Genomic DNA, 14,529 nt, shown 5'->3' on the forward strand with positions numbered 1-14,529 from the left:
TTAAGAAAACCCCACCGAAGGTGGTGTTCTTACACATTCCGGCGAAAAGAGCCACCACCTCACCACCTTCTTCCCCTTCGGAAACCACCATCCCTGCCCTACTGCTGCTGTTGGAGCACTTTCATCCACCACCTACAACCCTCTTTTTCCTGCATTACCAAGAAACGCCACCACAAAGGATGGTTTTGTTGCTGTATAACCACTGAGAACCACCGTGGTTCTCCCTATTTTTCCACTGACCAGAGAAGGATGGCAGGCACCACCCGACACAACCTCCCCTTGTCACCCTCTCCTTTTTCACACTTCACCGGTGTAGAGGGCCACCACAACCGACTGTCACAGTTCCTCTACCTCCCTCCTGTCGTAACCCACCCCCCACCAAGCGTCTTCGACGTTGCTGCTTCCTATTGGTTCCTCGTCAAATCAACCAACCGAAACAAAGCAGCAACGTCTCTCACATCCACCAATCGCAGCCACCACCACCACCGACCACCGATCCGTCACCGTCGCCCTACCCCTGTCATCGTTGGTAAGCCTCCGCCACCTCTGCCTCTTTAATCCAACCGTTGACGACTCCCGTCAAGACCAAAAAACCCAAAGTGGGTCTCAATTAGGGTTGTTCACTATTTGGTTAAACCTGAATTGTCCAATCGGAAAATTTGGATTGTACTATTTGGTTCAGATATTTGAATTTTTGGATTGATTTTAAGCTAAACCAAATTATTATTTATGTATTTCGAATTGGTTTTGGTTTATAAAATAAGAACCGAATAATTCAAAAAAACCGAATAACAACTTATTATTTATTTTTAATAGATATCTTTAATCATTTATAAATTTACTAAATTATTTTTTTAATTATTAGAAACATTCAACTAAGATAATGCTTTAATATGTACTTCTTATCAAAAGTTTTTTGTCAATGAAGTATTAAACTATAAATAATTTTGCTTAATAATTGTTTATAAATTATAATCCATAGCTAAAAATTTTATTTAGTTACTTTTAAAGAGTTAGCTAATATTTAAGTTGTAAATTATTTAAAATGTCTTGCCTCTTAAAAACCGATCCAACCAAACTATAATTTGATTGGATCGGATCAGATTTGAATTTAGTTTGGACTATTCAAATCTATGTTTTGAAAACCAAAGTCCATTTGGATTTGCTTGATTGGATAGGATCAAACCGATCCATCCAAACAAACACCCCTAGTCTCAATTTCGTTCGATCAGATACGTTATCGCGATGGGGGAGACGAAGGGTGTGCAAACATCCGTCCAATTTAACTTAAACGAACTCTCGAATCTCCAAGATGTACAACTTTGGCCCATCCTACAAAATAAAAATTTAAGTCAAACTCTCGAATATCCCCTCCCTTCAAAATAGCTTATTAATTAAGGAAAAACCCACATTTACTTTATTCAAAAATAGTCCCTCCATTAGAATCTTGTAACGCCCGGGTTTTCAGGGCTAAGCATTTTTATCAATGTAATAGTCTAGGTCAACTATTGTAACTCTTTTTGAAGTAATAAATATGAAATATTTGAGTATTATGTGAATTATGTGTGTTTATGTGTTTATTATTTAATTATAAATGTATAATTAATAAAGAATAAAAATGAGCGTCAAAATTAAAGTGTGAGATAATCCCGATATCTCTACATAAAGTTGTAGAATATGTCTCAAGGTTTCCGTACATATAAAGAATGCCGAAATCCGAGCTATAACGAAGAAGTTATGGCCCGCCGAAGTTTTACGGCAAAACCGGCACGACACCGGGAGACGTAAATAGTGAATTTACGATAGAAGACTTTTTAGCCTTAGCAATCTAAACAAAAGTCATAGAATATGTTAAACTAAGAACATCGATAAAAATAACGCCCAAATCTGACTTCGTATGAAGAAGTTATGATTTTTCTAAGATTCGGCTTAGCAGTGCACGGCCTGAAACTCGAATTTTAGTTCGAGCGGTTTTTGGCTTACGCAACGTAAATGAGAGTTGAAGATCTCATTAATAGGAAATCAACGGTAAAAAGACAGACAAAAACAGAGTCCATATGTAGAAGTTATTAATTTTACGCAGACGTTTAACAGTATAATCTCCTTGTACTATTAAATTTAAGATCGGTCGAGAATTAGCTGACGGTGTCAAAATGAAAGTTGTAGATCTTATTATTACCTACGCGTGGATATAAAGAACGTCAAAAACGGAGGTCGTATGTGAAAGTTACGGATTTTAGAAGTCGGAAGTGTGCTGTGCGAAAATGGGTGATGTGGCACAATCTTGGCCATTGCTTTCTCCCCAAGGCTTGCCACCAGATGGTGACATGTGGCACCAAGTTCAGCCACATTTCACCCTATAAATACCACCTCTCCCACCCTCATTTTCTTCACACCTTTCCCATTCTTTCTTCTCTTTACTCTCTCTCTCTCTAGAACCTCTCTCTAGCCCCGAAATCCCCCGAAAAGCCTAGGGAACCTCCCTAGCATGAGGCGGAAGCCCCGGAGTGCTCGAAGGCTCTGAGAAGAAGACCTTTTCGGTTTGGGAACGCTGCTCCAAGCAAAGCCCGGTTTTCTATAAAACCCGCTGTAAGTGAGCTACGCCTACGCTATTTTTAATATAACTTTTATTTAATTATAGTAACGTTATTAGGAACTTATAATAAATACTTGGGCTATTATTATGGGTTATATAAGTATTTTTTGACGCGTATATAATAATAATAATAATAGCTAGACTATTAATTCGTCTCGACGAATAATAAACTAAACTCTAGTGGTAATGATACTAGGTTTTGTCGAAGAAAAATTCTTTTTAAGAAGTGAAGCGCTGTCTGAGTTCGGAATCACCACCTTTTCCGGTGAGTGCATAGTTACTTTCAGCTTACACATAGATATGAAGTATTTTATATAAATTACGTGCTATGTGTGCATATTATCTGAATACTTGCTATCTACATTAGATGAACGTTGTTATACATGTTTTCAATGATTTAAACTGTATATGTATTTTATATCTACGAAAAATGTTGGGGGTAAAACATGGGTAGATGTAATAGGTGATGTGTGATAAAATGATGAGAGGCCTCGATGTTGTTGTTGTTGATCCAGTCATCTAGCGGAGTATAGATGACGACCACGGACTCTTCTAGACAGTCCAATGGAACACTAGCAGGCTCGCAACCTGTAGGTGTTGTGAACGATGTGTTCACCGGTGTACTCCATCCCCCACATGGTTGCCTATTAGGACATTTATTGCTGAGGAATCCCCTTAGCAGTAGTGTTCGTCCCGATGATGATCCTTAGGCTAGGTCCCTTATGATAGGTGTTTAGGGACGTAAAGTGAGGATAACGGGAACGGGTAATCGGGTTATTGTTGATTGATGAAATTAATAAACTTATTTATTGTGGGTTAAAAACCCTATGTGCTCACCAGGCTCCCAAGCCTGACCCACTCAGTTTTATGCATTACAGGTAGTGGCGCATGAGCATAGGTGTGATGTTTTGGACGAGGGATTACGGATATAGGCCTGTAGATATGAAATAATGTAGTAAGGCTTATATTGTACTGTTTATACTTTTGATCTGTACGAACATGACATCCCGAGTCTTTTAATGAAATACATTTCTATGGAAATGCTTTTGATAAATCTTTATCATATTATTGTTTTGGGACAAATTCCGCAACCCTTTTATTAAAAGATAACTCTGATTTTGAAATAAAGTATAAACAAAACCGGTCTTTTCTGGCCGTGATTTTGGGGATATCACAAATCTTGACAAACTTAGTCCTAGAACTCCAAATCAGCTTCAAAATGTGCACTTTTAGTCCTTGTGTAACACCCCAAGTTCAGAAGTACAAGTTCAGGGTTCTAAGTGTAAGTATGGAAGGTCGACTCGGCGAGTCGGGTCGTGATTCTGGATGCATGTTAAGTGATCAACTCGGTGAGTCGGCAGATGGACTCGACGAGTTGGTGTTGAAAGGAGAAAAACCCTAATCCCGGAAGTTGTACCCTATATAAAGCACATTATAGCCACCCTCAGCCTCTTTAATGCCCATTTGAGTTCCAGAAACCCTAATTAGTGTAGATGAGCCTCCATTGTAGAAGTTTGAGCTTGGAAGAAGAATTAAGAGGAGAAAGTTAGAAGATCAAGAGGCTAGCATCGGGAGATCATTGTAGATCCGAAATCTACTCCTTCTTAGGCACATTTCTAAGGTAACAAGTCGTTACCTTGAGTTTTCTCCTTCTAGATCCATCCTTGGATGTTGTTTTGGGAATGTTAGCTTGTTTGGGACCCATTTCGGGTTTAGAGATTAGATCTGAAGTTGCAACTTCAGATCTAGGTTAATAGTGAGCTGTGAAAGCTTAAAGCATCAGCCATGGGGATTGATTTAGAGTATCTTTGTCCCAAAAACCTCCTTATAGCTTGATTGGAGCTTTTTGAGCCTTGCATGCACGTAAAGTTGGAAACTTTACGTGTGAATCTGTACCTAGGAGTCCAAATCTATGTACTGGAAGCAATGAAATGGTCTGGAATCATCTGAATGAAGATGTTACGTATGGACTTGGTGAGTCTGGGAGATAAATCAGTGAGTCGGGCTTAATATCAGTCTTAAGTCGCATAGTAACTCGGCGAGTCACATGGGTAGACTCGGCGAGCTGTATGAAGATGGGCAGGAACTCGATGAGTTGGAAGAACAACTTGGCGAGTTTGTTGAATATTGCCTTGGACTCGGCGAGTCTGTTCTTGGACTCGGCGAGTCTGGTCGTGGAGTCCTAACCTTTTATGGTTGAGCAGTGAATCGGCGAGTCGAGGGACGACTCAGCGAGTTGAGTCGCGATATGGGAGTTTTCAGAGCTCGGCGAGTAGAGTCAGTCAGGGAGTTTGACTTTGACTGAGGACTTTGACTTGGACCAAGGGTTGACCAGATTGACTTCCAAGTGTATGTTGGTAATTAATGGTGTTTATTGGTTTTGGTTATTTGGTATTGATCAATGGTGGAGTTCGTGTCAAAGGTTGGAGCAGCGTGATCTTATTTCTGCAGATCGGCTTTGCGAGGTGAGTTATCCTCACTATATCGACAGGGTCTAAGGCACCAAGGCCGGCCATTTATCGGATGGAAATCCGGGTAGTTGTTATGTTATTGCTTTGCTATATGTTTGCATCCTAGTAGTTAGGATGGTATATGTTAGAGACCTGGTTAAGGTCGGAATCTTGGTATATAGGATGATGTTATGTTAGTGACCGGTTAGGTCGGTATCCTGGTTAGAGTGTGCTATATATGTGATCTGCTAGATCGGTTGATTAATGATGAATCGCTATATGATTATGTGTTTATGTGCACATGGTTGTTTGACCGGGGTTGGGTTGAGGCGGGTCCTGCTTTGTGATGTAGGCCAACATACCCATGGTGGTCTGGATATCCCGAAGGCCCAGCGAGCGGTCCAGATAGGCTGTAGGCCCCATGAGGGCAGACTAGACGTGCCGAGGCTCGGAGAGTGGACCAGGCCGACTGAAGGCCCGGCGCAGGCGGACCAGTCATACTGTAGACTCAGAGAGTGGACCAGGTAGGTTGAAGGCCTAGTGAGGACGAACCAACCACACTGCAGACTCGATGTATGTTGCTAGACTCAGAGGGTGGACCAGGTGGACTGAAGGCCCGGTGCAGTGAACCAGTCACACAGTAGACCCGAAGTGCATGGCTGTTCTGTTTATGATATGATATGTTATGTGTATGGTATACGTGGTTGGTGTTTTAGGGGTAACTCACTAAGCTTTCGGGCTTACCGTTTTCAGTGTATTGTTTCAGGTACTTCAGGAGATCGTGGCAAGGCGAAGGCGTGATCGTACTGCTCTTCGTGTTTTATGTATTTATGATGTGGCTCTGGGAAATACACTGATAATAAATGAATTGAAAACCTTTTTGTTATGAATTAATGAATATGGGTTGTTTTTGAAAAGTTTAAATTTGTTGAAAATTTTTGGATGTTACACCCTGCCTTAGAAGATGATTTTTAGCAAAAACAATCCCTAGAAATTATTTGTGTTAACAAATCACCCTATACTTAATAATTAATACCAAAACTACCCTTTTGGTTTTATTAGATAATTTAAATATACCCGATGGTTCGTTTTAAGAGCACGAAATGTCACGTAGAAATTTTCACGACAAGTTTCAAACTAAAAGCCTTGTTCACACTATGGATGTGAGTGTTACTGCCCCTTTTTAACATTTTATTATTGCAGGGGAGAATACATCATATATCAAATATGAAAATCCATGTTAAATTTATAATCTATTTATGATTTACATTTTTTGACAAAATAATATATCGTACACGAGTTTTTATCACGACGTACATATGTTTTAGTGATGTAAAACATGTTACAACTACAAGAGGTATCTTATCATTTAACCATATAATCCTATGATTTTACATGACAAATTTGCATGTCATAAATTATGTCATAAGATTTTTATGAGTTCATGTGATAGATGCATGTCATAAAACATGTACAACAAATGTTTATCAATTTTGTATCATTATATCTACATCATGCATGTATTTATACATATGTTGAAAATATATGTATAAATTATAACACTCATATCTTGGTATTTATCCATGCACTTGAGAAACTTACCATCTATTTAAGTGAGTAAAAGATGCTTTTACGGATACATCGAACTTACTCGGCTTTTATAGGGAACTTTATCGTATATCATAGTTAATGGTCTTTATAGTGAGACAATATTCATTACCTAAGTTTATCCACTTAGTATTCACATTTGATTATAACCGTTAATCCTCGGAGCAAGATACATATGTATAGATCTATACGGTTTGACATCCTTACATACGGTTGCTAGCTACAACCTCGACGGATCAATCAAAGCGGGTGATAATTATCTTTAGTTTATCCATGTCGTTTAATGAAGTATCGTAAGGGGTTATAACTAGTCACATAGCTCGGTTAGAGAACTCAGTATAGCCATTAACCAGATTCTTTATCTAGAAACCACGGATTTGGTTTCTTTGTTTATCAAAAAAATTGAGTAATGAATTTACTCATGACTTCTTTAGAAACCACATATTCGGTTTCTCTGTCTATGAAACATGTTGAGTATTGATTTACTCATGATTTCTCGGTTATCAAACATTTTAAGTATGGATTTACTTATGGTTTAACTCTTTAACAAGCATTTTAAGTATGGATTGACTTATGGTTTATCTCTTTATCAATCATTTTAAGTATGAACTTACTTATGGTTTATCTCTTTAACAAACATTTCAAGTATGAATATACTTATGATTTATCACTTTATCAAAGATGGTTTTAACTATAAAAGGAATACTCTTTAGACTTTTAATGTATCATTACTACGGTTAACAGAAAACTTATAACTCTCATCAACCTTTGTGTTGACTTTCAAATTACATGTATTCTCAGGAGATCATTGAACCAGGTTTTAGCAGAAGAAACATCCATGGATTTCGGCCAACCTAGTTTTATCTAACCTTTGTTTTATCAGGCTATTTGTTAAGGCAATCTATGAAGTTATTATTATTGTATGAACCATGTATTTGAACCTTAAAGGGAGATATAATTGATGTGATGTCATGGTTGTAACTTGTGATTTATATTCAATTTGCTTGTGATTCATGAACTAAGCCACACAACCCAACATATTCCACCGCCTCGACCGGGGGTGTGACAATAAGCTTTTAGCAACATTACATTGGCCGTGTTTTACAAATCACATTTGTGTTTTGTCCGAATACACCCAGTGTTACATTGCACTTCATTTAAATAGACGTTCAACACTTCGACACCAAAACACGGTAAACAGAGTCATGTTTTGCACCATCTTGTCCCATTTGAGCAATGTACTTTCCAACTTAAATCTAGTTCAGCCCCCAAACTTGTAACATCTATATCTTTCTCATATAGACTTCGTTTTAGGCGAATCTTTCGCTCACGAGTTTTACATTGTCATAGATGTATTCCAAAACCAAGAATTAACCATTTTGACTCCAATAAACCCTACTTTCATAATCTCAAACATCGACTATCGGCTAACAACTTATTGATAAATCAACAAATCTTCTCCAAACAACACAACTTTCCCTTGTATAATTTTACCAACATATCCAAGGGTTATTATCATATACCCAACTCTTTTAAAAGATAAATACAACTTGGTATACCTCTACAAATCCTCAAAATAGGGTGTTGTATAATAAGGATCCTAACATACATATCTTACCTCATAGTCAATACTGATGTGAGCGAGTTATCTCCTGTAGCATCTTAAGATCATAAGATCAAAATCAGGATCTTAATAACCATGTATTTATTTTTAATAATAATAATGTAACACCATATGAAAGCAAGGTCAATGAATCAACTACAGACCAACCAAGTTTATCATTAGGTTTTGATACAAGAATTAGAACAGCAAGGCCTAAATAACTTGTCATTTGTCACATAGGCCAGTGTGTATGTGAGACTCTGACAAACTTGCATGGCTACTTTCGATGGAAAGGATGACTAGATGAGGACATCATTGTTTCAATTTTCGATGGTAAGGATGACTAGATGAGGACATCATTGTTTCAATAAGGTAGATATGAAGAGCAAATACATGTTACAAACTGAAAATTGCATTATCTATTAGACTCGAAATAAACCAAGCATGGTTTTTATATCATTAAAACTAAATGATAAAAAAAAAAAAGTTAAAAAAAATAAAAAAGATCGTAGAGTTTAAAAGCTTTTGGCTTTAGATTCTCAAAAGTTTTTGTGCGTTTCATCTAATATGGTCAAAGTTATTACAAATTTCAGTGAACAACATGAATACATTATCCTATTTTATAAATACTTTAACAATTAGATTATACAAAAACAAGTTTTATTGATATAGTTCAACTTTTCTATAGCAAAACCAAACCAACCGTAATAATCTTTTCCAAAAAGAACAAGAAAAACATGCTAACGGTTTTTCAAAACGATTAAATTGTTTTTAGTTTATTTCACACCCCAACAATCCAATACAAGACCTAGTATTTGGTTTTATCCTTTACAATTGTAAGAAATAACCGGGTAACTAGTCCATGAACATTGCATATTTTCATGTTTACTGCCACTCCAAAATAACTCCCATATATATAATTAAAAGAACAAATCCAAACACGCATTTTTATGTACAATTAAGAAACCGGTAAAACCAAAAACGATTTTTACCATTTAATGAAAATTGGAATAAAATCAAAGAAAGTAATAAAAGTATCAATCTTTGTATTTTACCATTTTGCCCATGAAAGAGTGTTGAAGCCGTCCTTATGTGCAAAAGTACTACGTTACCAAGAATACTTATTATCTTCAACTCCTTTCCTTGATCATCGTTCATGGCAATGACTTTATATATTAATAAGTCATTTATGGTGAACTCAAAAGGGATATCGGCATCAAGCCATCTCCTCGAAAACCATCAACTACAAAACGCAAAGTACTTTCATCATTTTAATGATTTACTCACTTAACCATTTTCTTTAAATGATTAAAACATTACACTTCTTTTGACCGTTTAAGAAAACAATTTTCCTGATACAAGGTTTTTGAAAAAAGTTGAAACTAATTTTTTTTTTTAAAAAAACATTTTATTGATTCCGGGTATACTTCTTTTGACTGTACAAAAAACCCATTCATTTTCGATTTCCCGGTTGAAAAGGTTAAAATACAAGAAAGCAAAACACTCTTTAAACATTTTATCAATTTAGCTACTGAACTATTCTTTTTTATTCGAGTAAATTACAAAAATGGTCCTTATTTTAAGGTTTCATATCAGCTTTGGTCCATGGGATCTTGAAATAAGGAACAAAACTAAGAAAGATTTAAAGCATGGTAAAAATCAGAAAGCACAGGGAACATTTTTGTAATTTTACTCATTTTATAGTTTCTAAATCGAGAATAAATAATAGTTCAGGGACTAAACTATAATATGGTAAAACTAAATTGTGTCATGTATTTTGCCCTGATTTCAGAAGCAGGTAACCAGGAAAATGTTTTCTTAAACAGTCAAAAATGATAATGGTTTAAGGTACTACGAAACATATTTAAATAGGCTAAATTGATATAATGATTAGAGTACAAGGGCTTTTTCGTAATTGGCCTTTGTTTTTGCTCATTTAATGTGCCAGTGATGAGCAAAATAAAGAAATGTTACTTGGACTTCTATAGTCAAACAAGTTAGATTTCAGATGTGAATTTAATATGGATCCTAAAATAAATGATTGAACTATTAAAAATCAAAGGATAAATAAAAAATATTACCTTGGAACAAACTGGACATGTTTTGCTTCTCTCATTCCATTCATAGATGCAACTTAAGTGATAATGATGCGCGCATTTGGTAATTATCCGAGGATTTTCACTCGTATATTCTACAAAAAAATTAACTTTTTTCACGTTCCCGGGGAACATTTTGACCTCCAAAGGGCATTCTTGTCTTTTTGCATAATAGACAAGAGATTGAGAGCGAACCCATGTCCCACTTTTTTGGGTGGGACAATAAATTACAATTCTTGTCTCGTTGACACCGCATACATGCCAAACACAAAACAACACCTGCTCTATCCTATGGGACCCACAAGAAAAGAAAAAAGAAAAAAAAAAGTAAAATATTTGTTACCTTCGAGACATATTGGGCAAACATCCTCATCATCTACCGAAATAGTGTTGACTTTATCTGATGCAGCCATGAGAGGGGTACCTTTTTTGGATTCCTTTTCACTTGTTGTTGACTGAAGGTTGACTCCCCCTGGCGAATAAATTGATCCTTTTTGATGTCTCATAAAAGACACACTGGTGCCACTACTGCTAGATCCAGATGAACTGCTTTGTGCAATTGTAGGTTGTGAAGAGCTTGGACCTTGATAATAAGGCCAAGGCATGCTTTCCATTCCTCTTCTCCCAAGAACAGCTTCACACTTTTCAGAAACACAATCCAGGGTCAAAATTCAAAAATTGCATATTTATTTGGTTCAGGCCCAGGACAAAGATTTTCTTTCTCAAGTCTTTTCTATGCAAAATAAAAGGTGTCTACGGCTATTTTTGATGATGAGGATGAGGAGGGCAGTTATGCCTTTTTTTTACAACGAGAGAGAGATCGAAAAGTGAGTTTTTGGGTGTTCCAATGCAAGCCAAACAAAGTACAAGGCCATCATGTTTTGTATTATTGTCCTCCTATATGTATTATGTATTATTAGGGTGTGGCACTGTGGCCACAAGGTAAGGTGTTGACTAATGACTATACCAAGAGACTGTTGACCACATTATGGTCGTAAAAGGTAAATTTTAGTAATTTTTTTTCATGAAGAAGAAGAAGGATTTATGTCATGCTCATTTTCCTTTCTTGAGTCCAATCATGATGTCTAACGCAAAAATATGAAAACAAAAGATCATTCAGCTTCCATGAGTTTTCACATCCATATCTGAATAAAAATATTAATCGATTATAGATCTAAGTCATTACAATCATATCAATTACACAACTTTCCAATAACTATGGATTAACAAAATTTCAGCCTAGATTAAGCAAGTTTAAACAGTCAATCTTTTACACGCTTGTGAACTACACATAAAAGCAATATCGCAACAAAAATTATTTTTTCCATGTGGTAAACGTTATTGATATTAAATTTGAAAAGTCCTAGGGTTTGGCATTTATAAGCCAAAACACATCCTTTTTGACAAAACTAAGTCACTCTACATCATATGTCATAAATTGCAATTAAAAAAGCAAATATCGTATCGTGAGTATACATCAAAATCCAAACATGTGTAAATGCATACTAAGGTTTTGTTTCTTTTTTACTTAAAGGGGTTAATGGGGATATGATTTAATCATTTGCTATCCATTGATGTTTCTTTTTTATTTAATCTTTTTTGAACAATTAATAACGGAAGTCATGAAGTTTTACAATTTGGCATCGTTTACTTTTCTTCCCATTTCCCCAAGCCTGCCGATAATCTTTTCAAATGTTGTAAACCATCAGTTATCCAAACAACACTCAATGAAGGAAAAAAAAAAGATACAGAGCCTAAGCTAAAAAGGCCTCAAAATGCATATGATAATGAGATTTATGAATTCCAAGAAAACAAATAAAATCCTTAAATTGTACAAAGCAACATAAATATAAAGTTACAGACGAAATCTGTTTGAAATACTTGAAGATAGATATGATTACGTCTAAGAATTCTCATCAAAAGCAAAAACTGTATCTACATGATGCTCTTATTATAAACCCTGTGAGTTATATATGGAAGATACAAATAATTTCCAAATAAGAGGCATAAGAATAAAACTCAAGAACTTTCTGATAACTAGTTCAAGAATTCTCACCACAACCACATTAAAAACAAGATATTTAAAATGTTAGATAAAGCAATTAAAAGGATCTAAAGATAGGTAGATGGAACAATTCTCATCAAAATCAAAAATTGTTGTAAAATGATATTCTAGGGAGCTAAATTTGAGGTTAAAAACCATGAACACTAGAGTTATATACAAGGAAATATACGAATTTAGTTAACTTTTAGTCATATAATTGAACCCGAATAACAATTTAAAGAATGTAGACTGCATAAACTTACCTTATTGGTCAAGTCCTGTAGGAAGGAAGCGAAATTTGCAGGTGCAGTTCTATTAACCACACTACTGGAGTCTTGAACTTGTTCCAAGTCATCTGAGTCTACACTTTCATCATCCCGCTCCGGGGCACGAAAACAGGAACAAAAGGATCCCATATTGCAATTTGATCAGTTTAGAGCTCTACAAAAGTGTGAGTTAAAAGTAATGTCATCAAAAGCCATAATAAACAAACTGTAATAACACAGTAATCAGCCAACTAAATGGACTATAAAAAGCTAAGAAAAGAAGAGCAGAGGTAATAAGAACATGGAAATTGAGTATATCTTAGGGTTTAGGCAAATAAAAAAACCCCGAACTTTAACACATGATCGATCATTCGAAATTCGATAGAAATTTGATGTTCAAACACAAAATCAAAGCAAATAATGGAAATAACAACGTAGAACTTGGAATTTGACCGTCAACGCCGATTCACAGAAACAAAACACAGGATCCCACATATGTATTCATCTTATTTTGCGGAAAATTGACATAAATGCGAATTTTCTAAAGTCTCACCTTGTCTAAGCTAAACCTGGCGATAGGTAACCTAAACGATTGAAGAAAAGAACGGATTATGATGAATTATAGAGAGAATGAGAGAAGGTAGAGAGAGAAAAGGATGGCATATTGATCAGCGGTCATTAAAAGGGAGTATTTGATAGTGAATAAAAGTGATAAAGGAGAATTGGCTTCAACGTTGGACTGAAAGCGACCCTGTTATTTTAGAATCTTCAATTGCTCCGGTTGTTTCATCGGAAAATAAGGGATTTGGTTTCCCCTAAGAATTTGCCGATTGAATGATTGATTTTCCAAAATTTAAGAGAATATGTTTCGTTATTACACAATTATGAACTCAATAGTACGTGTTTGACAACGCTTAATTATTATTATTATTTATTTATTTTTTATTTTTTGACAACTTACAACTTAACTTTAATTATTTTTGGTATGTATGACATTTCCACCCAACAGCTTCACCACCACTACAAAAATTGACATATAATTATAACAATACGGTTTAAGCTGCGTCTTTTCCTATCTAAAGCTAATTAAAAATAATGAATTAAAATGATAACATATTTTTTTGATTTTTATATATTTGATTATATAATTTTTTTATTTTTATTTGCCCATTCAACTTGTTTAAGTATATATATTCAATTTCTAAGGTTGGCTACTTGGTAAACCGGAATATATGATATAATATTTCTAAGGTTGGCTACTTGGTAAACCGGAATATATGATATAATAGAGTAATATATTTTTCACTTTATACACATTTAATCTTTAATATATTTTTACACATTTAGTTTTTAATATTTTTTTGTTGCAAAATAAGTCTTTGTTGTTTTTATACACATTCAATACTTATAACCGATTTTTTTAGATTTTTTCACAACATCGAACGTGGGACAATTATTAATGAGGTGTTCGGGGCTTTTTGATGTTTATGGTTCTCGATCTTTGTTGTTTGGTTGCTTAGGTCTTGTGCTTCGTTTAGGTCTTATGTTTCGCTTAGGTCTTGTGTTATGAATGTCGTAATTTCTTCATAAGATCTCGGAATTTAACGATCTTTATATCAACGCATTTGTATTTGTTGTGTTCTGAACATCGTAACTTCTACATACGATCTTAGATTTTAACGATCTTTATATTCACGTTGTAACTCCTCAAATTCCAGGTATTAACATTTTGACCCTTATCATGAGAATTATTTGCAAATTTTGTCCCATTTGGTATTTAGATGAAAATTCAGACTTGATCACGTAAGTTGGGCGTAAGCTTGGTACGTTGGGTGTACGTGGCAGAGACTCAAACCGTAATCTTTA

At 35.3% G+C, this 14,529-nt stretch overlaps 1 protein-coding gene across 1 annotated transcript; it reads right to left on the minus strand.

The window, feature by feature from the left end:
- Positions 1 to 9,004: 9,004 nt before the first annotated feature.
- Positions 9,005 to 13,534, minus strand: LOC145037376 (uncharacterized). Its single transcript, XM_078986026.1, has 5 exons — positions 13,217 to 13,534; positions 12,661 to 12,838; positions 10,697 to 10,994; positions 10,339 to 10,448; positions 9,005 to 9,500 (listed from the first exon to the last, which is right to left on the minus strand). Exons 2-5 carry the CDS (start codon positions 12,811 to 12,813, stop codon positions 9,474 to 9,476), a joined length of 588 nt encoding a protein of 195 aa, XP_078842152.1. The 5' UTR covers positions 12,814 to 12,838; positions 13,217 to 13,534; the 3' UTR covers positions 9,005 to 9,473.
- Positions 13,535 to 14,529: the final 995 nt, after the last annotated feature.

The sequence above is a fragment of the Lactuca saligna genome, chromosome 3 (assembly GCF_052625555.1).
Source record: "Lactuca saligna cultivar CGN05327 chromosome 3, ASM5262555v1, whole genome shotgun sequence".
NCBI lineage: Eukaryota > Viridiplantae > Streptophyta > Magnoliopsida > Asterales > Asteraceae > Lactuca > Lactuca saligna.